At 51.4% G+C, this 24,942-nt stretch overlaps 2 protein-coding genes and 1 long non-coding RNA gene across 21 annotated transcripts in view; 1 reads left to right on the top strand and 2 right to left on the bottom strand.

Annotated features, from left to right (window-relative positions):
• Efcab6 (EF-hand calcium binding domain 6) overlaps window positions 1-14,421 on the top strand; it is a 208,314-nt gene extending 193,893 nt beyond the window's left edge. For all 11 annotated transcript variants that reach the window (XM_006521531.2, XM_017316792.2, NM_029946.4 and 8 more), the window contains 6 exons: window positions 1,475-1,702; window positions 8,695-8,937; window positions 9,831-9,981; window positions 10,113-10,297; window positions 12,745-12,894; window positions 13,962-14,421. In XM_006521531.2, coding sequence (XP_006521594.2) covers window positions 1,475-1,702; window positions 8,695-8,937; window positions 9,831-9,981; window positions 10,113-10,297; window positions 12,745-12,894; window positions 13,962-14,084 — 1,080 coding nt within the window. In that variant the 3' untranslated portion in view covers window positions 14,085-14,421. The remainder of the gene's footprint in view (window positions 1-1,474; window positions 1,703-8,694; window positions 8,938-9,830; window positions 9,982-10,112; window positions 10,298-12,744; window positions 12,895-13,961) is intronic.
• Gm41372 lies at window positions 13,678-21,953 on the bottom strand. Its single transcript, XR_875516.3, has 3 exons — window positions 21,226-21,953; window positions 15,912-16,001; window positions 13,678-13,796 (listed from the first exon to the last, which is right to left on the bottom strand). It is a non-coding gene; the product is annotated as a predicted gene, 41372 (long non-coding RNA).
• A 692-nt stretch (window positions 21,954-22,645) lies between these two features.
• The window catches only part of Mpped1 (metallophosphoesterase domain containing 1), a 79,016-nt gene continuing 76,719 nt past the window's right edge, over window positions 22,646-24,942 (bottom strand). For 5 of the 9 annotated variants that reach the window (XR_003951367.1, XM_006520819.2, XM_006520817.4 and 2 more), the window contains one exon: window positions 22,646-24,885. Coding sequence is in view for 7 of the 9 variants with exons in the window: in XM_006520819.2 (XP_006520882.1) it covers window positions 24,767-24,885 (119 nt within the window). In the remaining 2 variants the exon portion in view is untranslated. The remainder of the gene's footprint in view (window positions 24,886-24,942) is intronic. The other 4 variants (NR_152841.1, NM_172610.3, NM_001359132.1 and 1 more) reach the window with 1 other exon arrangement.

Below are 24,942 nucleotides of genomic sequence, written 5' to 3'. Positions count from 1 at the left end.
GTCAGTTTTATTCCCCGTCAGTAAAGGAGGAGACAGGCAACTCACGGGCAAGACTTTCTTGAAGGGCCTCCCAGCCCAGCAGAGGAGGAGTGCAGTAGAGGCTAGCCCCGGGCCTGCCTTTCTCTCATACTAAGCTCTCACAGTGTTTCAAGTGTGCTTTTGGGCTTGGAGGCAGGGCTCCGCCCTCTGCTCTGTGGGTGCTGACCGCCACCCCCCTACCCCACCCCACCCCCCGCCATGGAAGGGCAGGGGAGCTTGCATGCGGACGACTCTGGTACCTGTGGGTGATCGGGGCTGGGGTCCGAGTGGAGGTGCGTGGTCTGTGCTTCCTGAGACACTCCCAGCTGCTGTTGGGGTTTGCTAGTTTCATAAAAGGTGCCGCCCAGCAGCAACAAAGTGCAGACATCACTGCTGGGTTACTTAAAGTGTGGCCAAGTTGGAATACTAGTTGGGAGCATGCATTGTCAGTCTGCTGATAGCCTTGCACAGTACCGGTATCCACAGTAAGAGCCAGTGTCAAAGCAAGGATCGTGATAAGACCGTCATCAAGATACAGCAGGGCCAGGGCCAGGGTCAGGGCCAGCATTGGATTCTCTTGCCCTTTGGCTATCACTGGCCAGGTCTCCTTTGCCAGCAGAGCATCAACTTCTGCCTCCAGGCCTACCTAGCTTCAGGAGGTTTGGCACACTCAGCAAGGAGGTACTTGTCAAAGCTGTTTCCTTCCTTGCAGGAGGCTAAAACCTTTACTAACACACACTTTCACCTTTTGGGTCTCCCAAGCCTGGCTGAAGCATGGTGCCCAGTCTCCCCAGAGTCCTGACCTGCCCCGCCAGCCCCCCAAATAAAATGAGAGTCCCTGTCTATTTTCCCAGCCCCTTTGATGATATTTCGTGAGTGTCCATTTATCCAGTCCATTTATCCCCATAGTGAAGTGGTATACACTGAACGTAGGGTTCAGTCCTCCTGTGAGGGCCCCAACTGCAAGTCCTTCACTTGCTTATAATTATAATGAGCCTTTGCCTCCCGCCAGGAAATCCCTGATCCTGGCCCAGGTTGTACATCAATGCTAGGCTCCCCAGCACCCTGGACAGCTCCACTCACAGATGAGCTTTCTGGGCAGTCCTTTTGCTAACCTAATGTGGTTAGCATTTTACTAACCCAGCCAAGTCCCCCAGCCCTTGGATGTGTTAAACGAACCCAGAGAAACAGTCATCAAGAGGGAACAGGAGAGAGTTTATGGTGCATTCGCCCCCTTGGGCTTCTCAGCCCACCTTCCAAGGGCAGAGTGTCACCCTGGGGACCACTTTCCTGGCAAGTGAGCCTGGACTTCCACACAGCTGGACTGACCTGTTGTTAGAAATCATGACGCATCTGCTCTCCTCTCTTTCCCATTAAGCGTTGCCTCCCTGCACCCAGAGACAAGAGGCGTCCTCCTGTTCACCCAGCTGATCAGTTTTCATTCTGTTCTCTGCAGACTGCTGACGACTGGGCAGAGAACATGCCCAAGGCCCCGCCCCCCATGTCCCCCAAAGAAACAGCCCACAGAGACATCGTGGCACGAGTGCAGAAGGCAGTAGCGTCTCACTACCACACGATTGTCCAGGAGTTTGAGAACTTCGACACCCTGAAAAGCAACACGGTTTCCAGAGACGAGTTCAGGTCCATCTGCACCCGCCACATACAGATCCTGACAGACGAGCAGGTAAGAGTGCGGCCACTCACCCAAGCAGGTATCAGAGCAGACAGTCCTGCACTGCACTTATTTTTTTCTTAATGTTTAAGGTAATTTCCCCCTCCCCCTTTCTTTTCCTCCTTCTTTCTCTTCCTTCACCCTCCCCTTCCTCCTCCGTTCTCCTTCCTTTCTCCCTCATCCATAAGCTACCCCTAGATAGCCCTTAATAACCTGGAACTTGCTTTGTAGAGAAAACAGACCTTGGACTTGGGTTGATCTTCTTCTGCCTCCCCATTGCTGGGAGCACCTGTGTGAGCTTGCACGCCCTGCTGGGGTCTTAGTTTGTTGTAAACCATACTGAAACTCACAGAAGCCTCTGTTACTGTAACAACTGTGAACATTTCAGTCCCGGTGAGCTCTGTGTCCCTTTTGCTGTTAAAATGAATCCCAGCTCCCCAGTCTCCTGCATCTGCAATCATCTGGTACAGAAATGATTGACATCAATTTCCCTCTCTGGGTTGTATCCCGGGGCAGCATGCCATGCCAGTCATGTTGGCGATGGTTTCAAGAGCACTAAGTACCACTTAACCGCCATCTTGTTTCCACGACCTGGCTCACCCACATGATAAAAACTTACCTCACACACAGAGGAATCCAGGTCTCCAGAGCTCCGTGATCGGGGGAGGGGACACGGCTTGGACACCTGTGGGTACAGTCCACCCTCCAAGAGAGAGGGGGAGGGGGGTGCCGAGCTCCGTGATCGGGGGAGGGGACACGGCTTGGACACCTGTGGGTACAGTCCACCCTCCAAGAGAGAGGGGGAGGGGGGTGCCGAGCTCCGTGATCGGGGGGAGGGGACACGGCTTGGACACCTGTGGGTACAGTCCACCCTCCAAGAGAGAGGGGGAGGGGGGTGCCGAGGGGCGGGAGAACAGCGCCAGTGCTGAGTTTGCGCTGATGGGCTGTCAGGGCTCTGTGTGAAATGTGTTGCTAGCTATCTACCATCAGAGCTCGGTCTGCCTGGCTGTTGCTTCAGGTGACAGACCACAGCCTCTCCTTACAGGCAGGTCTGTGGAGTTAGGGAAAGTCTGCATTCAGCCTTATCGTGATGGAGGACCTCTCAGTACGTTGTGATTTCCACCCCTGCCCCAGAACAGACACCCCTAGCAAGTAAGAAAGATGCTTGCAGATAATAAAAATAACTCAGGGCTGTGCACCTGGGTAGCTTTGCACCTGACCAGCTGTGCACCTGGGTAGCTTTGCACCTGACCAGCTGTGCACCTGTCCAGCTATGTGACTCAGAAAAGTCGGTTGGCATCTCTGTATGCTTCCCACCGTGTTCCTGGCACCCTTCTTCTCTCCTTAGCCAGCTGCCTTCTCTGCCCCTGCCAGGACCCTGGCCCCTGCATTTCTTACTGCCTCCTACTCCTAGATTCTAAGCAGAAGGAGGCTTTCCCCAGCTCCACTTGGCCCTTCCAGCTCCCTCCATCCTCACAGTTCCCATATCCCTGGTTCCCTGACTCCAGCCTTGGCCTCTGAGCAGGTTTCTGGGTACATAGCCACCAACCTTGATGTGCGGCAAATGTACAGAGCCAGCAAGCCCACCTGTGCACACGTGCTAGGGTGGGGCTGCTGTCAACAGACAGATTTTTTTCCCCTGCCACTGTGACATAATACCTGACAAACGCAACTTGGGGGAGGAAGGGTTCCTTTTGGCTCATGGTTTGAAGATGAGGTCTGTCGTGGAGGGGAAACACGACAACAGAGGCTGGAGGCAGATGGCCACGTTGTATGCACAGCCAGAAAGCAGGGGGAGATGGCAGCTGGTCACTCACTACCTTTGATTCAGCTCGGGGCTGCAGCTCCTTGGATGGTCCTGCTTACACTTAGTTGTGTCTCCCACCTTAATTAGTCTCATCCAGAAAACTCCACACAAAAAAAATTAGAGAGGCTCATCTCCTGTGTGATTCTAGACCCTGCCAAGTTGACAAGTCAGGATTGATCATTCCAGCAGAGGAGGGACATGGAGGCCCGTGGAGCGTGGCTCATGAGGCAGTGCAGGCTCCTGCTTGTTGGGAAGGAGCCAGTGGGAGCTGAGAGGGCATGGCCTGGTATCCACAGGGGGCGTGGCCTCCCTGATAACAGGATGCAAGCCCATGGAAATAGAGCAGTGCAGACAAGGGTACCCCGAATCAGGAGCAGCAGGTTTTATTGACTCTTGCTGCCAGCAGCCTGAGGGTAAAGCAGCCCCACCCTGTCCCCAAAGGATCTGCTTTCCCAGAGAACGTTTAGACAGTAAGCATACTAAGCAAAACAGACAGTGCCTTATCCAGTGATGGTGCTATATGTTTCTTTAAGGGCAGGAAAAGGGCACAGACGGGGAATAGGAGGCAGGCTTGTTACCAGCAGGGCTGGGAAGGCTCTCTGAGAAGGTAGCTTTGAAATGAAGTCCTGACTAGTAGGTAGGGTTATCTGGGAGCAGAGGGGACATGGATGGCAAAGGCTATAATGGGATTGGCCGTTCACAGATGTCCAGTGCTTTGAGGGGTGGGCAGTGGGAAATGAGCCCAAGCCTGGAGCCTGTCCTGTAGGATGGGAGCCAACTGGGAGAGTTTTGTCTTTTCTCAGGGGTGTGAGAGGGCTGTCCTTACCCTTCTCCAGTTGGCCTGATCAGTGGTTTTAAACAGTGGCACTCTGACTGCTGTGTGGAGATAGAGGGAGGAAGGGCAGGGAACAAGGTGGACCAGTGACAGAGAGGACCAGGAGAGGTGCTGAGAGTATCCAAAGCTGAATCCCACATCATATGACAGTGTAAATTGTGAAAGTGGCGGTGTGCTCTGTGAGCAGCAGCAGAGCTGGGAACTGGTGTTGGGCAGAACAGGCCAAGGAGGACCACAGCCCTGCCTGCTTGCTTAATCTTTTCTGAGGATCGTCTTTCAGCTTGCTGGGCTTCTGCCGCATTGCTGCTCTCTCTCGTTCTCTCTGCCTTGGCATAGGTTGGATGCAGGCTTTGAATTTCAGCTGCTCTTCCTTCCATAATAGGCATTTAAAACTGTACATTTCTGTCTAATTACTACTTTAGCTGCATCCAAATTTTGATACATAGTTGTAAAATTATAATGGAGCTCCTAGTCTCTTATTCCCATGTTGGGTCCTTTGATTTAGAAATACGGGTAGATTTTTTTTTTTTGTTCCTGAATGAATGTGTTTTTAAAGAGTTATTAACTTATAAATGAACATGATTTTAATTAGAGAATGGTACTGGATCTTATCAGTTATTAGAATTATCTGAGATTGGATGTGTGGTCATTCTTTATAAATGTGTCATTTGTAGCTAGACGGTATGTTTTGAATGGAGCATTATGAAGCATTCTACACCTGCTGATTGAAACCAGCTGTTACTTTTAGCCTCAGCTAAAAGTATTCTCTCGGTTAGCTTGGTCCACCAACAGCTGAGAGATGTGGATATCTGCAACTTGGTGTTAGATGCATCAAGTTCTAAGAAAAATAGTTTTTAATCTTAAAGTCAATTTAGTGTGACAGTAGCATGGTCTCTGGGCCTTTCTTTCCTTTAGAATCTGTTTGGTATTTCTATTTAAATTTCTGTAAATCTTTTACATGGCTGACATTTTTGTTCTGTATGCAGGCTTTATGAGCAACACATAAACAGATTCTTAAACATCCTCTCTAGTGATCCCTGCCTTTTTACATGGAGTGTTTGGCACATTTACATTTATTGTTGTTGCTGTTGTCTCCACTTACTTCTGTTATCAACAGAACCCAGCTTCCCCACCACACTCATGCTCATTTCCTTTATATTTGAAAAATGTAATTTCTTGACATAATTTGGATTGAGCTTTTAAAAACACCTTTTCTAACATAGTTGTCAAAAGTTACATACTGCCAGGCAGTGGTGGCGCACGCCTTTAATCCCAGTACTTGGGAGGCAGAGGCAGGCGGATTTCTGAGTTCGAGGCCAGCCTGGTCTACAAAGTGAGTTCCAGGACAGCCAGGACTATACAGAGAAACCCTGACTGGGGGGGGGGGGGAAGCCAACCAAACAAAAACAAAGCAAAAGTTACATACTTTCTTAGTCAATAACTAGCTGTTACCCTTAAGTTTTCCCGTTTTTAAAAACAGGTTTCCTTGTTCTGTGGTTTATGAGGATAGTGAGTTGCCGAGACTCGGTGAGCTCCTTGGATTTCATGTTACTGTTACTAGTATTTTATCTTTCTCTTGTGATTTTTCTCTACAGATTAAATCCCCATGGTCCACTGAGCCCACTGGTGTTTGTTTGGTGTTGCTTTCTTTACCTGTTCCACCAGAGACCTTTGATTAGGGTCTGTAAAGGATAAACTCAGTTTTTATGTAAACATGCCTTTATTTCGGCATTTTCAGAAAGATAATTTTTATGGTTAAAAGATGGTGAAGTTTTCAAAGACGAGGTGACTGCTAATTGACAGTTTTTCACTCGGCTCTCTTTTGCTTTCTGTTGCTGCTCTTCAAGTTGCATGTTGGTGCTCTGTGGGACCCAGCTGCGCTCTTCTGCTAGGTTATAGACTTTCACCAGCCCACCTGCATACTGCGCAGTGCTCTCGTTGGCCATCCCAGGCCTGTTATTAATCTATACATTGGTTGCTTTGTATTTTTTTTTCAATGATCACATTTTTCATTTCAAGGAACTTTATTTTCCTTGTCTGTCAATCATGTCTTCAGTGCTTGATTTTAACATGATCAGTTATGGCCACCGATCTCTATCCGCTATCTGCTGTCTGAAGACACAAGTCAGCCTTGGCTTGTCCTTGGCGATTTTCTCTTTCATAAATGTGGTGATATTGTTTCTCTGAAAGCCATTGCTAGGCTGAGTTTATCTGGGGGCTGTTACACTGTTGTCCTATTTAGTTACAAAGTCAACTTTTCAGGAGTGCTTAGTGCAGGGAGAGGTGGCAGTGAGCACCTGAGAGTCAGGTGAGGGACACAGGAGAGCAAAAGGCAGGCGAGCGTGCAGATGGTTCAAGAAGGGTCTGGAAACAGGATGGGCAGAGAGAACAGTGCTTGGAGAAAAGATTCCAGGGGCATCACAGTCCGTCATGCTGTCTTAGGAGCAACCTTCTGAGTGGCTAACCCAGGCTCAACATTGAAAGAGTGGTCATGGTGTTTTATCACAGCAATAGAAACCACATTAAGAACAAAGAGTCGGGGTTTGCAGGAACCTTCCAGTTGTCTTCAGGAATGCATTGGCCAAAGATGACAGCAGAAGACAAGGGGAGGAGAAACCAGAGCCCGGGAGACATTATATCCATGCTGAGAGGTGAACCCAGAGCCTGGGACACATAGTATCCATATTGAAAGGCACACAGAGGAGCCAGCCACCTCTGCGCCACACACAGGAGACTCCCATCATCCGCAGGAGCAGCTTCCTTCAGAGCCGGGATCAGAGGGAGCTTGAGGATGTGGGTTTTGTGAGGACAGAGAGAGTTCCTCAGAACACCATGGAAGAGTTGAGGCTAAGAGACAGAAGGGAGGCCTGAGGCCAAGCGGTTCAGGAGAGTGAGCATCCCAGCTGGCAGATGAGGCTGTGTCTGTGTGGTGGCAAGATGGACGGACACTGTGAGACTCACAGCTTCTAAAAGATGCTGGCGGGGTCCAGAGACCAGGCCTAGCCTAAAGTGAAGCAGAGGCTACTTGGCAGAACACTGGGGACCTTTTAGTCTCTGGGGTAGGAGCTAACCCACTTCATTTGCTTTTTGGCAGAATCTTGTACATTTTCAATATTTTTTTTCCCAATCTTCCTGTAGGTTCTGAAGTTGAATCAGAACTCCGTGGGCAGGGCTTAGCAGACTCCCCAAGGGATTCTGTTTGCTGGAGCTGGAGAAGCCCTGGGCTAGTCCACCTCCATGCTCATCAACTGTGTGGAGTCTTATTAGCCATCATGGGTTGTTTTTAATTTTCTCAATGACTTGCAGTCCTCCCAGCTCCAGACACCACCCTCTGGGAATATGCTTGGTACGAGCAAGCCCCTGTTTGTAAATCCCCCACACGGCAGCTGCCTGCCTGCCTGAGAGTGTGTGTGTGTGCACGCTCGCACACACACACACACACACACGTCAGGGTGGTGCAGACCTAACGGTACCCTAACTCCAGTTCCAGAGAGGCACCCACCTTTCTGATCCCAAGAGTAGGCTGGTGTGGCCAAGACTGCTCACTTTATTTGCTATGGGAAAAAAAAATAAAACAGGACAGCAAACTAAGTTTCTAGAGGCCTCTAGATGACAAGGAGAGCAGGAAACTGTCCCCAGCCTACTGGCCTCTGTCCCTCTTCCCTCTGGAGGCTGACAGTCAGCTCTATCAGCTGGGGACTTTTTTCAAGTGGTTGGGTGGGGGGGGGGGCAAGAGCCCTAAGGCCCTGTAACCAAAGGCCACTCATGGGAGGCCTCTTGTCACCTGGCCCCATGCCATGGTGTGTAGTTTTGATAGGGTCTGTGGCATCCGCCGACCACCATGCAAAGCCATAAACATCTCCCCAGTTTTCCAAATGCCTCTTCCTCTTCTTGCAAGGATGTTTCTTACCTCTGGAGTGAAGGCTGGTGGCACCCGTGAGCTGCTGTGACTCAGGTGTGCTGAGAAGTGAGGCTGCATCTTCCCCTGGGGCCCCCCCCAGGAGGTCCCTGTTTTGATTTGCATTTTCTCCTAAAATGTTTTTATGCACCACAGCTCGGTCACTGTGACTAATCACAAGATTTAATGGCCTTAAACTGCTCACTGAGGACCCAATTCAATTAAAAAATGTCCTGCGGAAGTCATGAATAATCCTCTTGTCTTGCCTTTTTTTTTTTTTTCCCAGTCTTCTAGAGCCGTCTATCCTGAGACCAAATGGATTTTTCCTTTCTTTTTTGAGTTGGCATGAACCCTGGTCTGCAGTCACCTCCTCTCACCTTTGACCCCAACTCCCCCAAGACTCCTGAGAGCCCCTGGCTGGGTTCACACTCCCTTGGGGGCCGGGCCTGACTTGCTGCCCTTAGTTTGACAGACTGTGGAGCGAGCTGCCTGTCAATGCCAAGGGGAGGCTAAAGTACCAGGACTTCCTCAGCAAGTTGAGCATCGAGAGGGTGCCCTCGCCGCCCATGGCCGCAGGCGACTCTGGAGAATCGACCATGGCCCAGCGGGGAAGCAGCGCCCCTGAGTTCTCCCAAGGGACCAGGTCCAACCTCTACTCGCCACCTCGGGACTCCAGAGTGGGGTTGAAATCACGGAGCCACCCCTGTGTGAGTGCCCATCCTGACATGTGCCCCCTGTGTCACCTCCAGGCAGGTCCATGCACACAGGGGCCCCAGGATTTCTCCTGACAGGCTGCAGGTGATGGAGAAACTGGGTTCACGAGCCTGGGGGATGCTCCACTGTCAGTTTCTGGCAAGGGAGGGTAGTTTGAGGAAGGGTTGGGGAGGGGCAGGAAGCCTGGCTCTGACAAGGACAGCCCCCTGAGCTTGGGCGCCACCCTCACAGATGAATGTATTCCCAGTTCTTATACCTGAGCCAGATGAGGCCTATGGTGTCTTCCTGGGCCTCAGTCCTCAGTTTGACCTATTGCCCTGAACTGTTGAACGAATCAACAGCACTCTCTCCTGCCTGTATACCTACTATGTGCACTTGGGTGTTGGCTATAGCTCAAAATGGACAGAGGTATATTGTCACAGATCTGAGTGACAGTGACTATGGTCTACAGAGACGTCAGAGGTGGCATAGAACATGTCAGAAGCACCTTAGAAACCACCACCTGCTAGTCTCCCCTCACTGAGGAGGATTCGGCTGCTGGCCAGTGGAGATCTGAGCAGAGAGACGACCAGCAGCTCCCAAAGGCTTTAAACAGAAAATCTGGGGGCAATGAGTGTAATGTTAAGAAGAGACCCCTGAGAAAGGCTGGCCTTGAGGGTGGAAGGGACCCCAAGCCAAGGAGAAGGGCTGTCCTCTAAAACATAGCTACATATTTCCAAAGTTGACTATTATGTGTCGGCTTGAGATGGCCCACTAGAGAAAGTACACTTATCTTCCTTTCTGCCACCTGCACAGCTGACCTGCAAGTCCCAAGTCCTCTCTGTGGGGATAACCGTCCCCATGAGACCCACCAGTTGAAAGAATGCTTCTGTCCCTCTCCCCACAGACCCCAGTGGGCACCCCACCCCTACAGAACTGCGAGCCCATCGAGAGCCGGCTCCGCAAACAGATCCAGGGCTGCTGGCGGGAGCTGCTGAGGGAGTGCAAGGAGAAAGACACGGACAAGCAGGGGACCATCTCTGCAGCTGAGTTCCTGGGTTCGTGGCCCCGCCCCCAGGGGGGCGGGTGGGGGTGGGGACCTGCGGGTACTTATGGGTGGGGCCGGCTGGCCGCTAAGTGAGGGGCAGAAAGGAGTGCATCCCCACCAACTGTGCTGCTTGGTCCTCAGCGCTCGTGGAGAAGTTCAAGCTGGACATCAGCAGGGAGGAGAGCCAGCAGCTCATCGTCAAGTACGACCTGAAGAACAACGGCAAGTTCGCCTACTGCGACTTCATCCAGAGCTGCGTCCTGCTGCTGAAGGCCAAGGAGACCTCTCTGATGCGGAGGATGAGGATCCAGAATGCGGACAAGATGGTAGGTGGGCCAGCCCAGAGCCTAAGGGGCCCTGAACCCAGCAACCCTCACTTGGAGGCACAGGGGGGACCTGGAGAGCCTGGGGTCCCCAAGTACTGCTGGTCAGAGCCTAATCCCTCAGATCTGTCTCTCTGGCTTCCAAGGCCTTAGGCTTTCATTCTCTGACTAGCTGAAGGTCAGGACAGGGGAAGGTGGCCACCAGGTCAGTTAGGGTAGTGTGTCAAGGTGTGGGCCTGCAGGTAGGATAGGGTAAAGGGGGTAAAGATGAGACCTGGGGGACAGAGCTAACTGTGGACATTAAGATGACTCAGGAGCTTAAATTCCTTAAAGTAACGGAAAGAAGTCTTCTGCCTCTGGAACTCTGGGGTCAGGCTCTAGAGATACAGCCCGGGAGCTGAAGCATGGGGTCTAACAGTCTTTGGTGGCAGGTATCCACCCAGAGTCCCAGAAACACTGGACGATCCAGGGTAGGGCAGTGCTTAACTCTCACACGGTGCCCCGAGGGTTGAAAGAGAACAAAGTAGGCCCAGGGTCCAGAGCTAAACTAAACCTTCAGATCGTGGCTGCCAGTGTACAGCCAGGGGTGGGGCTGGGGCTGAGTGTGGTTGGGGCCTGAGCAGCTCGTGTGTGTGTGTGTGTGTGTGTGTGTGTGTGTGTGTGTGTGCGCTCTCTCTCTCTCTCTTTCACACACACACACACACCACTACCACCACCCCACCCCACCCCCACACTCCACCTCTGTGGTTGTCCTTCCTGCCTTCCTTTCATTCTTTATTTTTGTCTTTTCTCTCTCTGTTGGTGGACGGAAGCGTTCTGAGACGAGGTTCTTGCTGTACATAGCCCAGGCTTGCCTGAAACTCCCTGGCAGTCTCCCTGCCTCACCACCAGTGCTTAACTGTGCCCTCAAAGGACCTGGAAGACACCAGGACCCAAGCATGGGGGACAGCCCTGGTCCCCTCCTTTCACCCTCAGCTGTGCAATAGTCACAAAGCCCCACCCAGCACCACTCTAGCTCACAATCATACCCTCGGCCCGCTCAAACTTCTCCAGGGCGTGAAGCCACAAAGTGTGCTCTATGCTCCGGCTCCATTGTCTGTAACAGGGAGTCAAGTTGGTCTGACCTAGATCTGGAGCTCAGCTGGGCCGGGAACGGTGCTCAGCGGCAGAGTGGGGAGCAGGCTTGAATAGCTCACACAAGGCCCAGGAGCAAGCAAATCCAGTTCCGATCTCCTTATAGCTCAGTGGAGGCTAATAACCTCATCCTTCCCACCCACCCACCTTCCTGGGCAGCTATTAGAGGGACTGGGGCAAGAGGGCCATTCTAAAACCCATGCAGGAAGCTGCTCACAGGAAGTTCCCAGTGAGATCCAGCATCCGATGCCGCTTACCCACAGGAGGCGGCCAAATGTACCATAAGCTAGCCCAGCCGGGTAGGTAGGAGAGGCTGTTCCGGTCCTTCTCGGATTCTCTTGGCAAATTCTCTCCCTAGTCTGGTTCTGCTCCTCTGGCCTCAGTTTCCCCTTCTAGAAACAAGCTTGAAGGGTCTCTGTGAGGAAGAGCCCTCTGATGCACTGTCCAGAACAGAGGGAGCCTCAGATCTCCCCCCCCCCAGAGAGTCTGGAGGGCCACAATGAGGGGTTTGAGTGGCACAAGGAGATTGGGTTCTTGGCAGCTGCCCCAGAACACACTCACTGGATTCCTCCTGTCCCAGCTATCCCTCAACTATCTCTTCAACAGCAGGGACAGGCACACCATGCGGAAGCAGGTCAAGAGACAGGCAGGTGACAGGGTTGGCTGGGTTGGGCATCGGTGTGGGTGAGCCAGGTTCCGTAGGGCCCTGGCAGGTGGGCAGACTGGCAGCTTGTAAGACTCTAGGGCACGTGAGTGTCTCTGCCCCAGGTGCTGAGTGCGATATAAACTGAAAGCAATTTAACCTCACTAGTCTGTTTTAGGGAGCACCATGTCGCAGCTAAGCCTTCCTGAGACATCCTGTCCTCATCCCGTAAGCACCCAAAGGAATAAGCGCAGTATTGAGAGACTTCTCCTTACCACACGCAGTTGTACGCTGTGGCTTTTCAAGTACCTTCCATCCTAACAGCCTCCTAGAAGGCTGAGTCATTGTCTTACCCCCTGTATGGCTTTGACATTGGCCTAGTTGTCCACACAGACCTGTCCTTGCGAATGGGACCTGCTGTGGCCGAATCAGAGCTGGGATCATGGTCCCCTTTCTCAGCCTCAAGGTTCCCACCTGAGAACGGGAAGAGAGAAAGCAGCTCCCTCCCCTGCCCACCCTCACCCCAGGTCATGGGAACTCAACATCCCTGAGGTGTGGTAGATCTGAGCAGCCCTCATTACAGAGAGGCGGAGCAGAGCCAGGCTCTGGCTGAGGAGGCAGGGCGCAGTGCCTCCACCCCAGTTCGCACACTCAGTCTCCATCTCGGTTTTAGAAAGAAGCTGGCATGGAGACACCTTCCTTTTACTCGGCCTTGCTACGGATCCAGCCTAAGATCGTTCACTGCTGGAGGCCCATGCGGCGTTCCTTCAAGACCTACGACAAGAACGGAACGGGACTCCTGAGTGTGGCTGACTTCAGGAAGGTGAGACTCTCTGCTCTCGTCTGCTATGGACCTGGAGCACATAGCAAGCACGAAAGGCCAGCAGCATGGGACGCTCTACAGGGACCCTGTGCTTGCCCCTTACTTGCACACTACAGTGTCTTCTCCCTAAAGGTTTCTGGAAACTTCTAGGGGTGTGTGTATATGTTGAGAGGCCCCTATCCAGGCCTCAGACCTGCTCTTCTGTTCTATCAGGTTGATACAGGCTTCCCATACAGGGAGCCCCACTCCGCCCCACTCCACCCCACAGTACACACTGGAGTGGTGCCCCTTGGCACCAGCCAGTCTTGGGTGCCAGCTAACTCTGAAGCTTGCCACCCTCAGCTCCCTACCCACAACCCAACTCATACCCTGCTCCAGCTTCCCATGCACCCTGGGACCATCCCTGGGATGTCTTCGTCCATCAAGGATGGGGTGGGGGAATAAGAGAAGGTTCTCAGGGACCCAGGGAGAGGCAAGATGGCAAGATGGGAACATCTCTAGCAGAGCCAGAGGTGGGGAACAGATTTTTTCTTCTGATTTCCTCCCATTGGGCCCAATGTCCACCAACTGCCTCAATCCAGGGTGCCCTGGAGACTTTCAGCCCATGTTACAATCTCTTTTTAGGAATGAATGCTAACATCAGCCACAGAGGAGAGACCTATAACCTGATTGCTACACATTGCTAGGGATCTCTAACAGGATTTGTCTGGGCTGTGAGGGTGAACAAGGCAAGAGCAGCTTCAGGAGGCAATCTCTTTCTTCCTGTGGAGAAGTCTATAGAGTGGGGGGCTTACAGAGCTGGCACAGCAGTGGGGGTCAGAGATCCAGTCCTGCCACCCTCAGCACCCAGCTTCCTCCACCACCTCATGGTCCAAGGTGGCTCGTGGAGTGTCCCCTTCATCCTGGAAAAAAAAAAAAGGCGTGGCCCCTTCCCTTGGGAGGAAAGAGATGACAGCCATGGGCACCTTGCATCCTCAGCCAGGGCCGAGCCACGCCCTGAGCCTGTGGATGGAGGAGGAGGGGGTTGACCCGAAGCCACCACTGCTCACCGGTCTCCTGGCCCCCAGGTGCTGCGGCAGTACAGCATTAATCTGTCAGAGGAGGAGTTCTTCCACGTGCTCGAGTACTATGACAAATCACTGTCTTCGAAGATTTCCTACAATGACTTCCTGCGTGCCTTCCTGCAGTAGGCATCCAGGCGGAGCAGCACTTGGGACAGATGGGGCATCAGGGTCTGTCCCCAAGACTAGTCAATACCAGACAATGGAGGGCTTTAGTGAATTCCCCCAGAGCTGCTTCAGAACCTTACCCTACCCATCACGAGACTCTCAGGATACGCAGGCTCCTGCTCTAACCCTCACTGAGGCCTCCCTGGGCAACCCCTCACTGAGGCTTCCCTGGGCAACCACAGGGCGGCCGCTGGCCTCGGGCGCTCTCAATCATTTGAGCAAATAAAAATAGTCTTTGTGGGGAATGACTCTTGAGACTTTAAAAGAACTATGACTAATAAAATGTTTTAAAACTTGGGATTCTTGGGGATTTGTTCACGACTGCCCGCAGGGCACCCCCTGCACATTATTCGAGGGCCAAGGCTGCCTCTGCGCACCCACTTTCTGTCTTGGATAGGAGGACAGCTGTAGCTCCGAGGCCATGTGTGTCCTGTGTAGTTTGTTTTGCCAACTTGGCCCAAGCTAGAGTCATCTGAGGGAGGGGGAACCTCAACTGGGAAACTTCCTCCACCAGAGTGGCCTGTAGGCAAGTCTGTAGTCTAATCAATTTTCTCGATTAATGGTTGATGTGGGAAGGCCCAGCTCCAGCCCACTGTGGGCACTGCCACCCCTGGACCAGTGGACCTAAGTCATATAAGAAAGCAGGGGGAGCAAGGTAGTAGGCAGTGTTCCTCTGTGGCCTCTGCTTCTGTTCCTGCCCTGACTTCCCTCAGTGCTGGGGTGTGACCTCGGAGCTGTACGATGAAATAAACCCTTTCCTCCCCAAATTGGTTTTGGTCCTTGTGTTTATACAGCAGTGGATATAGAACAACATCCCTGCCCCTACCCTCTAATGCTGAGTCCCACTCTCCTTCCAAGGTCCAGCTCTAAGGTCACTGCTTGGGGCTCCTCTCCTGAGCCCTGAGGAAGGCAGTCAGAGGTGATATCCTTACGCTGCAGGGCACACACTGCCACCCTCATCCCTCCACTCTTCATGGGAACACTGGGCACAAAGCCCGACTGGTAGAGTAAGAATGGGGACCTGCTTGTTGCACCCACACTTGGTAGACATCTCTATTCTAACCAGGACTGGCCGGCCTCTGGTTCCCTCTCGAGAAGAAGAAAGTGACGCTGCATTTTGGGTGGCTTGGATCCAGGGATCTACTGTGCTGGACTTCATGGCTCAGGGACACCTGCTTTCTTGGCCATATCCCTAGCTCCCCAGCACTGCCAGCCAGATGCCCAATGTGACATATGCAATGTGACACATGCAATCGGGTCACATTGCAGCCCCTCACTTACACTGGGACACCAGGAGACACTGGGCTCTTAGAAGATCTGGTCAGAGTCACTCTAACCCCAGAAACCAAAAGGGTCCCTGCATGTTTTTTGTTGTTGTTGTTGTTGTTTTTTGTTTTTTTTGTTTTTTTGTTTTTAGTAACCTATTTAAAGCCACAGTGTGAAGGATCGAGTGAGGGGTCATGGGTGCCCAACCTTGTGCCTAGACCTTGGCTTTCCTCCTATCCTGCACCTTGGCCTTTATCTTCCCCCACACTGGCTCTCACACAACCTTGAACTCAGAACCCACGGTTTCTGTTATTGCTCCCTTCTCAGAGCCAAGAGCCAACTCCTGACCTTCTGGTGGCTGAAACTCTACCACTGTTCAGGGAAAAAGAGGGTGTGGCAACAGGAGAGGTAGGCAGCTCTGCAGGTGGCCCATGACGCCCAGAATATTCATCCCCTGTCCCTGCATGGAATTGGGGGGATACCCCTTTGGCGCACATCCCCAGCTTTCAGCAAAAATATTACCTGATCCTCCAAAACCCACAGTCTGCAGGGTAAGCATCCGCTTCAGATGCAACGTGGATTTGGAAACCAAGGTTAAAGCAGCAGGCGTGCCTGTTGCAATGGAAAAGGAGAACACAGTAAACGTGACTACACAGAAAACTCTGGCAGAGGGGAAAACGGAGGGCTCAGGGACAATGCTGAAAATGCAGACCCCAGTGACAATGGCAGATTATTGGCCAACAGGAAGAATGAAAGGGCATGGGGCACTCAGCAGTGTGGATAGATGCAGAGAGAAGAGTGCGGAAATCAATGGGAGGCTTGGCCCAGAGCTACAGGATGGGAAAAGGGGTGCGGTGGGGGGGGGGAGTGGGGAGGAAAAGAACCCAGATGGGTGCATTTGAGTATACAATGGCTGAGAGCCTCCACAAACCTGTTGAAGACACTTGAACCACAGTGGGAAGAACACAGGTGCGGTAGTATTCACCCAGGAACATCCCGTAAGACACAGCCATGGTGCAAGAGAAGAGATGCACTCCCGCAGAAGGGAGGGGAAACCTGAACACCTCTCCCCAGAAACCACAATGGCCAAAGATAAGGGCCAACACACCGCAGCTCACTAAAGACCTAACCAAGGCAGGGACACAGCTTTATAGAGAGGCAAAAAAGCAAGGAGCTGCAGATATGGCTCAGTGGGTAGATGGCTTGCTTCACAAGCATGTGAAAGCCAGCCATAATGGTGCTCTACTGTGATCCTAGCCCTGGGGAGGCAGGCAGGAGGATTCCTGGGGCTGCTGGCTAGCCAGGCTAGATAACCTGCAAGCTCAGGTTCACCAAGAGAGTCTCAAAATACATACATACATACATACATACATACATACATACATATATACATACAGCAGGAGCACGACACCTGCATTACCCTCTGATCTCTATCTACATGCACACAGAAATACATACATATACCATACACGCACCAAAAACTTAAAAGGCTGGATCTGGGCAGTGTCACACACCTGTAATCAGGAGACAAATCATTAATTCAAGGCTAGCATGAGCTATAGAGACCCTGTCTTGACAACAAAAAAATTAATAGTTGGTGACATGTTTTTCAAAAACAGTGTTACAGGGTGTCCTTAGGGTTTTTATTGCTGGGACAAAACACCATGACCAAAAAGCAAGTTGGGGAGAAAAGGATTTATATGATTTACCCTTCCACATCACTGTTCATCATCAAAGGAAGCCAGACCAGGAACTCAAACAGGGCAGGAACCTGGAGGCAGAAGCTGATACAGAGGCCATGGAGGGGTGCTGCTTATTGGCTTGCTCCCCATGGCTTGCTCAGCCTGCTTTCTTATAGAACCCAGGACTATCAGCCCAGGGATGGTCCCCACCCACAATGGGCTAGGCCCTTCTGCATTGATCATTAAATTGAGAAAATGCCTTACAGCTGGATCTTGTGGAGACATTACCTCAACTGAGACTCTTTCCTCTCCGATGACTCTAGCTTGGGTCAAGTTGATACACAAAAACCTGCCAGTACACAGAGGCTCAAAGAAATGAAGGACATCAGAAATGAAATAACTGAAAGTAAAAGAAAATCCTGTGTGCTTACGACTGTCCTCAAAGGTAATGTCTCAGAATTTATAGCCACGTATTGCTTTGAGTACAACAGATACAACAATGGCTTCACAAAGAATGAGGACACAGAGCCGAGCTTGTGCTGAGAGGGTAGGGTCTGCTCCTGTGAGTGACAAGGAGGACTATCTAAAGACAGACAAGGGTGCTTTAAGATGTCCCTGCAAACTGTAAAGCAACCACTAAAAACAGACTGCATAATTGTATAAGAAGTACAAATCAGTCAACGGGGATCAAAATGGAATCAAAGATAAGACCAGAGGCGGGGAGGACATGCTGTCAGAAGAGGGAGCACCACCCGGGCTTGAGGACCTGAGTGTGGGCTCCCTACCCCCACATTTAAAAGCAGGGCTTGGGGGCTTGTGCCTGGGATCTCGCTGGGGAAGTGGAGATGGGTAAATCCCATCTAGCTCACCTAGCCTGCTGGGTGAGCTTCAGGGTCAGTGGAGTCCTGGCTCAAAAATGAGGTGGAGAGGACCTGAGGAAGTCACCCAAGGTTGATCTCTGGTCTACATGCATGCACATACGCACGTGCACTCACATGTGCACCCTACACATGCAGGCACACCTGTGCACATACATGTATCTGCACACATGCACAGGTGTGCACATACACACACACAAATGTCTCTCAGCAGTCAAAACAGTGAAGAAAAAAAGAATTGTCCAACAGCATGGTTGTCTGCACAGGACACTCCTAAGGGTCAAAATGTGCCTAGAATTAGCCAGGAAGTGTGCCATCAGGTCATTAAAAGTCACTGGCACCTCCAGTTAGCATTCACAACTGCAACGGGAGTTTTCAAACAATACCACTTGGGACAGCCCCCTCCAGCGGCCCAGGTAGACAGAAACCTACAATTCCCCACAGGTCCTCCTGTGCAGTGGTAGACCACGTAGCACTGAAAAACAAGACCACAGATCAAAATCAGGGCAAGGCTGTGTGGTGCCTCTGGGTGGGAAGACTGTATTATGGACACATCTTTCCCAATTGTGCTTTTCCCCTAAGATTTGTATTATTGAGCCAAGCATGACAGCACATACTTTTAATCCTAGTACTCAGGAGGAAGAGGCAGGCAGATCGCTGAGGGTTTTTTTCTCCTTTTTTAAAATTATTTTTTATTATTTAATTATTTATTATTATTTACATTTCAAATGTTGTCCCCCTTCCCGGCCTCCCCTCTGCAACCCCCTCATCCGAACCCCTTCCCCAGTGCCTCTAAGAGGGTGCTCCTCCACCCACCCACACCTCACCCCTCTAGGATCCCCCTACACTGGGGCAACAAGCCTCTATAGGACCAAGTACCTCCCCTCTCACTGATGTCAGATAAGGCCATCCTCTGCTACATATGTATTTGGAGACATGAGTTTCCCCCGTGTGTATTCTTTGATTGGTAGTTTAGTCCCTGGAAGCTCTGGGGGCTCCATTTAGTTGATATTGTTCTTCCTATGGGGTTGCAATCCCTTTCCACTCCTCCAGTTTTTCTCCTAACTCTTCCATTGGGGTCCCCAGCTCAGTCTGATGGCTGGCTGTGAGTCTCTGCATCTGTCTTAGTCAGATGCTGGCAGAACCTCTCAAGAGGGCAGACCTACTAGTCTCCTGTCTGTGAGCATTTCTTGGCATCAGCAATAGTGTTGGGGTTTGGGGTTCAAATATCTGAGTTTGAGGCCAGCCTGGTCTACAAAGAGAGTTTCAGGACAGCCAGGCTACACAGAAAAACACTATCTTGAATAACAAACAAACAAAAAAAAAAGAGATTGATATTATTGTATGTGTGAGTATGTGTCTGTGTTGCCATGTGTGTGTGCGCACTGGCAAAGACCAGAAGAGGAAGGCACTGGATCCTCTGGAGCCTGAGTTGCAGGTGGTTGTGAACCACCCAGTGTAGGTCTGGGAATTGAACTCTGTTCTCCTGCAAGAGAAGCAAGTGTCCCTAGCCACTCAGCCATTGCCAGGCCTGCACAGTCTCCACGGTTCCAGCCAGGATCTCAGTGTTTTTGGTAGACAAGAACCAGCTAACCCAGCCGGGCTTGGTGGCGCACACCTTTAATCCCAGCACTCGGGAGGCAGAGGCAGGCAGATTTCAGAGTTTGAGGACAGCCTGGTCTACAAAGTGAGTTCCAGGACAGCCAGGGCTATACAGAGAAACCCTGTCTTGAAAAACAAAACAAAAAACAAAACAAAACAAAACAAAACAAAACAACCAGCTAACCCAGAAATGTATTGTAGAAAAGAAGTTACCCTCCTTCAAAAGTTTAAAAACAAAACAAGATAGGATGGAGGGCTCGCATTGGCTCCTCTGAAGGTACATTTGGAAGCGCAGTCGTTAGGAATATGGTGTCAGCAAGAGAGTGATGGAACAAAATGGGGAACCAAGAAATGTACCACATAGATGCAGCCAGCTGATTTCCAATGTGGACAAAGACAGTGGGTATCTTAAGCTTTCTAGTGCTGGGATGAAACACCTTGACCAAAAAGCAAGTTGGGGAGGAAAGGGTTTATTCAACTTACACTTCCACATTGCTGTTCATCACCAAAGGAAGTCAGGAATGGAACTCACACAGGGCAGGATCCTGGAGGCAGGAGCTGATGCAGAGGGTGCTGCTTACTGGCTTGTTCAGCCTGCTTGCTTATAGAACCCAGGAGAAGGATGGCCCTATCCACCATGGGCTGGGCCCTCCCCCATTGATCCCTAGTTGAGAAAATGCCTTACAGCTGGATCTCATAGAGGCATTTCCTCAACGGAGGCTCATCCCTCCTTGATGACTCTTGTCTCAAATTGACACATAAAACCAGTCAGTACAGTGGGTTAGAGGAACAGTATCTGTGTGTAAAATGTGAACCTTAGCACACCTCACACCAAAGGATGAGGCCGGGACTGCACAGGGGTGTGAAGCAGAACTAATAAGTGAGAGACAATCCACTCAACCTCAAGTTTGAAAGCATCACCCGCAGAGTCAGCATTTCTTCAACAGGGCAAAATACCCAAGAAGGAGCCCTTCTAAGAAAGCAAGGTTGATTTTGGCTCACTCGCTCAGAGAGGGTCCATTGGCCTGGTTGCTTTGGGCATGTGGCATGGCCGAGGGAGGTTACTTACCTGTGGCAGCCAGGAAGGAGGACCGTAGCTGGGTTCCCAAGACCGGCTTCAACTATATATCTACAGTGAGCTAACTTCCTCCTCCTAGACCCTGCCTCCCAGTCCAGCCAATGGCTGATGACCACCTGTCAATACGTGAGGCTCTGGGAAACACCTGCCTCAAATGATAACCATATCCAAAGAACAAGAAAAGAAAGGAAGGAAGGAAGGAAGGGAGGGAGGGAGGGAGGGAGGGAGAGAGAGGGGGGGGAGGGAGAGGGAGGGAGAGAGAAAAGAAGAGGAAGAAGAAGAAGGAGAGAGAGAGAGAGAGAGAGAGAGAGAGAGAGAGAGAGAGAGGAAGGAAGGAAGGAAGGAAGGAAGGAAGGAAGGAAGGAAGGAAGGAAGGAAGGAAATCAAGCTTCATCAAAAATTTCAACATTTGCTCTGAGGATGGGACTAAAAAGACCAACCCAGAGACAGGAAAAAGAGACTTGTTTCTAGAATATTTAGAGATTTTTAAATAGGATCAGCAAGAGGCCAGAGAGATGGCTTGGTGGTTAAAGCACATGGTACAAGCAAGAGGAGCAGGGTTCTGACCCCCACGGCTCCCTGCACCTGGTAGTCACCTGTGATTCCAGCCCTTAGGAGGCGGGGAAAGGAGGCCCAAGACAGCCACGTGCTCTGGTGAGTCCCCAGAGACTGGTTCCCTGCCACTGTCTCAGCAGGGCTGCAGAGGGGTACACCTCAGTAGTAGAGTGCCTTCCTTCTCCATGTGTGAAGTGAGAAGGAAGGAAGAGGGGGAAGGAAGGAGGGCCCCAGAGACTGTGTACTGAAGCAGCTCTGGCAGTGTGGTGACATTGTGAGGTGACAGCTTCAGAGGGCCACGCCCTGTGCAGGAACCCTACTGTGGTTCCAGTGGTTATGGTAGAAGTTGGTGGGGTTCCTCAGACAGACCAGGATTCAGAAGTTAAGGTCCCAGGACAGGATGCTGCAGGCCTATGAGTCCCTGGGCAGGGGACTTGTCTGAGGTCATGGGGACATTGTTATTGCACACCTGCCCCAGGCCACTCCTCAGGCCTTTTCTGCCCCAGGTCCGTGGCTTTATGATGTCAGTCATATCCCTTTTTCTTGACACCTGTTCTATGTCCACAACTCCTTCCAGTGACCAGCAGCCACATCTACTGCTGTCCTGGACTCTCTGGAGCCTTTATCCTCACATCTACCTTTATCAGTCTTCCCTCCTAAATCTGTTACAGCCACCACCAGCCTTTCCATCATCCAAGCCAGCCAGACTCTTTGGGAAGTGTTAATGGCTGTGGAGGGGTCCATACAGAGCTGGATGGGGGGTTATGTAAGACAGATGGAAGGACAGAAGGATGGGTGACTTGATGGGTGGGTGGGTGGGTAGATGGATACATAGAGTGATATCCTGAGGGGGCTGGGTAAATTAATGGTTTCATCAATAGTGTATGGTCAGATGAGTGTATATATGGACAGCTTTGTTGGTGCACAGATAGATGGATAGTCCTGTGGACGAATAGATGGCTAGCTGTCTGGCTTTATAGCTTGATGGGTGGATGGATGGGTGGGCAGATGGATGGGTGCTTGTTTTCTGACTGAGTAGATGGATGGACATATGAAAGTATGAATCATCAGGTAAGTGTTTGACTGTGGAAAGATGAATAGTTGGATGGACAGCTAGCAATAAATGGTAGAAGTTTTGTAGCTGGGAGCGACTTTGAGACCAGGATGCTGCTCTTAGGCAACCCATGAACCTTTTGCCTTCCTATGGCTGGGTTGGCCATGTCATATTCAGGAAAACCCAGCACTTCGGCCACACCACAATGCTTTGTTTAGAAGCTCAGACATCCAGTCCTGCCCATGATGTCTGTAGTCCCTGTGCCCATGAGGGGTGGGATGGGGTGAGACAAGCAGAGAGTAGTCACATGGGGGGGGTCTTTAGCCACTAGGTCTTGGAGTTCTTCCTCCCTCTGCCCCCTCATAACTCAGGGACACACCCACAGGACGAGCAGCCAGATGGACTTAGCCTTTTCTTTTTACAAAGACTTTATTGTCTGACATGCTTGACAAAAAAAATTACAGCCACAATCAAGTTATGCCAAAATGATTGAGGAGCAGGCCGCCATCTTTCAAATCTTGAGGACTTCCAATGAATTTTCTCTTCAAGACAGCTGCCTCCACAGCTTTTCTTCTCCACATAAAAATATGCCGCATTCTGAAGATGCCCTAGGAAAATTTTTTTAAGTTTATAGTTCTTGGTCCATATAGAAACTGTGGAGCTGAGAAAGCACATGGGAGATGTATTTTTCTCTGCCCCAAACACGCCATGCATCTGAGGCACCGAAGAGAGACCTTGTAAAATGTCCCACACACCAGGACCACTTGGCCCAAGCAAGATTCCTGCAGCCCTGTGTCCTGTGGGGCACAGTTGCCCCTGGCCAACGTAGGGCACCAAAGGTGGCCTGGGAATGCATCCCAGAGCCCAGCTCACTCACCCGCAGAGAAAGAATTGGGAGTGGGCCTCACAGGATGCTGGGATGCTGAGCCAAAAGCTCAGGATTCCTGATGGTCTGAGGGACTCGAGGTTGAGAATGAACAAGAGCCAGTTTTGAAAAGGACCCTTCCAAATGAAGCGAGACTCTCCACCCAGGCCCTGCTTTGCAGGGAGAGAACTCCAGTGGTGATGGGAAGGGTGTGAGGCCAGAGATGGAGGCCCAAATCCCACTGCTGCCCCCTTTGTGCTGTGCATCCTCAGGCAAGTGACCTCTCCTCTCAGTGGACTCATCTCTGTAACAGGGCAAGAGTACCTACCTTGCAGGAATGTCTGTAGATAAAACAAAATTATACCGAGTAAAGGTACCAGGATATCTGGTCCCCAAGGCTGGAACCAGGCCAAGCAAGTGAGGCCCTCGTGTCTGATGCATGACATAAAGGGTGTAAAACATCAAGAGTCGGGACAAATAATACTATTTTAGTGACATGTTACTAAGAATCGGAATGAGTGCAAAAAAGAGTCCACAAAGAACAAATATGGGCATTTTAAATAGACAGTGATGGACTCTGCCTCCCCCTGACTCAGGGCCCGCTGGCTCTGTCCTCTGCAGATGGGTTCACCCAGGCCTAGCTCAAGAAAGGCTGCAGCCAGAGGTGGAGCTGCCATCAGCACCCGGGGTGGCTCTGTAACTGCGCCACCTCCCGGTTACTGGTGGTACTGACAAGCTTCCTGGAACCCTCGGAAGGAAAAATCAATCACATGGAGGATGGAGCTCGTTGTAGATGCTAACAACCTGGTTAGGTTTGGAGAAGCACACACATGCCACAGACATGGGGCATGTACATGACCAGGCATAGGTCTCAGCCCACAGAATCCCCTGGCCATCGTGATCTACAAAGTAGTGTGGTCCCAGATGATCTAAGATGGCCTCACTGTGATGAGTAACCAGCAGGTTCTGGCCACCCAGAAGAACAAAGCTCCCCTCCCCAAATCCAGGTTCTGAGCCAGAAGCTGGAGACACTCAGCCATTGTCCACATTGGCAGCAGGGTCCTGAGGAAGGAATGGGGGACTAAGCCAAGCCATCTGCTCTAGGCCTGGCCGGGGGCTGTCGGAATTCCTGAGATGTCCCTGAACATTCCCAAGACCCATGCACGTAAGGAACAAGTCTATCTCCTTTCCTCCAGCCAGAGAAGAGCTGCCCGAGCCTAGGCCATACACTTCCGCAACCTTGGGGCTCACAAGCCACACACTTGGGTAGCTAGACATCTTGTATAAAACTTCCCAAATTCCATCCGAGAGCAGCGGCTTCTCAAAGCCGGAGGGTGTCTTTCGAACCGAGCTTCTGTCATTTCCCAAGTGAGACAGGGCTGTGAGTGTGTTAGGCTCTAGAAAAAAGGGGCAGATGCACACACAGAACACAGAGATGAGCCTGGTGGCCCTGATGGGACTGTTCAAGGTCCCAGCAGCAGGCGGCAGAAAGCTGACAAAGGCGATTTCTTTTATCCCAAGGATTCTACTCGTTGCTGGCTGGTCCCGAGGCCAAATGGACTGTCCAGGCTGTTCTGCATGGGAGGAAGTGGGTTAGGGGATCCAGGCTCTTGGCCAGACATACAGAGCTGACATGGGTAGGCAGAACTGGAGTGGGTAGCAGTCAGGAGTTCCGGGGTGTGGGCAGGTCGATGACTATGGGGGGATTCACAGGCTGATAGTTCACAGTGCACACCGACGCGTTCACATAGGTGGTGGTCCCGTCTGCCATGACGCCATACCCTGGAAAGTAAGCACGCACCTGTCAGACCATTATCTGGAGCTTTCTGGTGAGTGGCT

Source organism: Mus musculus, chromosome 15 (assembly GCF_000001635.26).
Source record: "Mus musculus strain C57BL/6J chromosome 15, GRCm38.p6 C57BL/6J".
In the NCBI taxonomy this organism is placed as follows: domain Eukaryota; kingdom Metazoa; phylum Chordata; class Mammalia; order Rodentia; family Muridae; genus Mus; species Mus musculus.
This window is presented reverse-complemented; position numbering and strand designations above follow the sequence as displayed.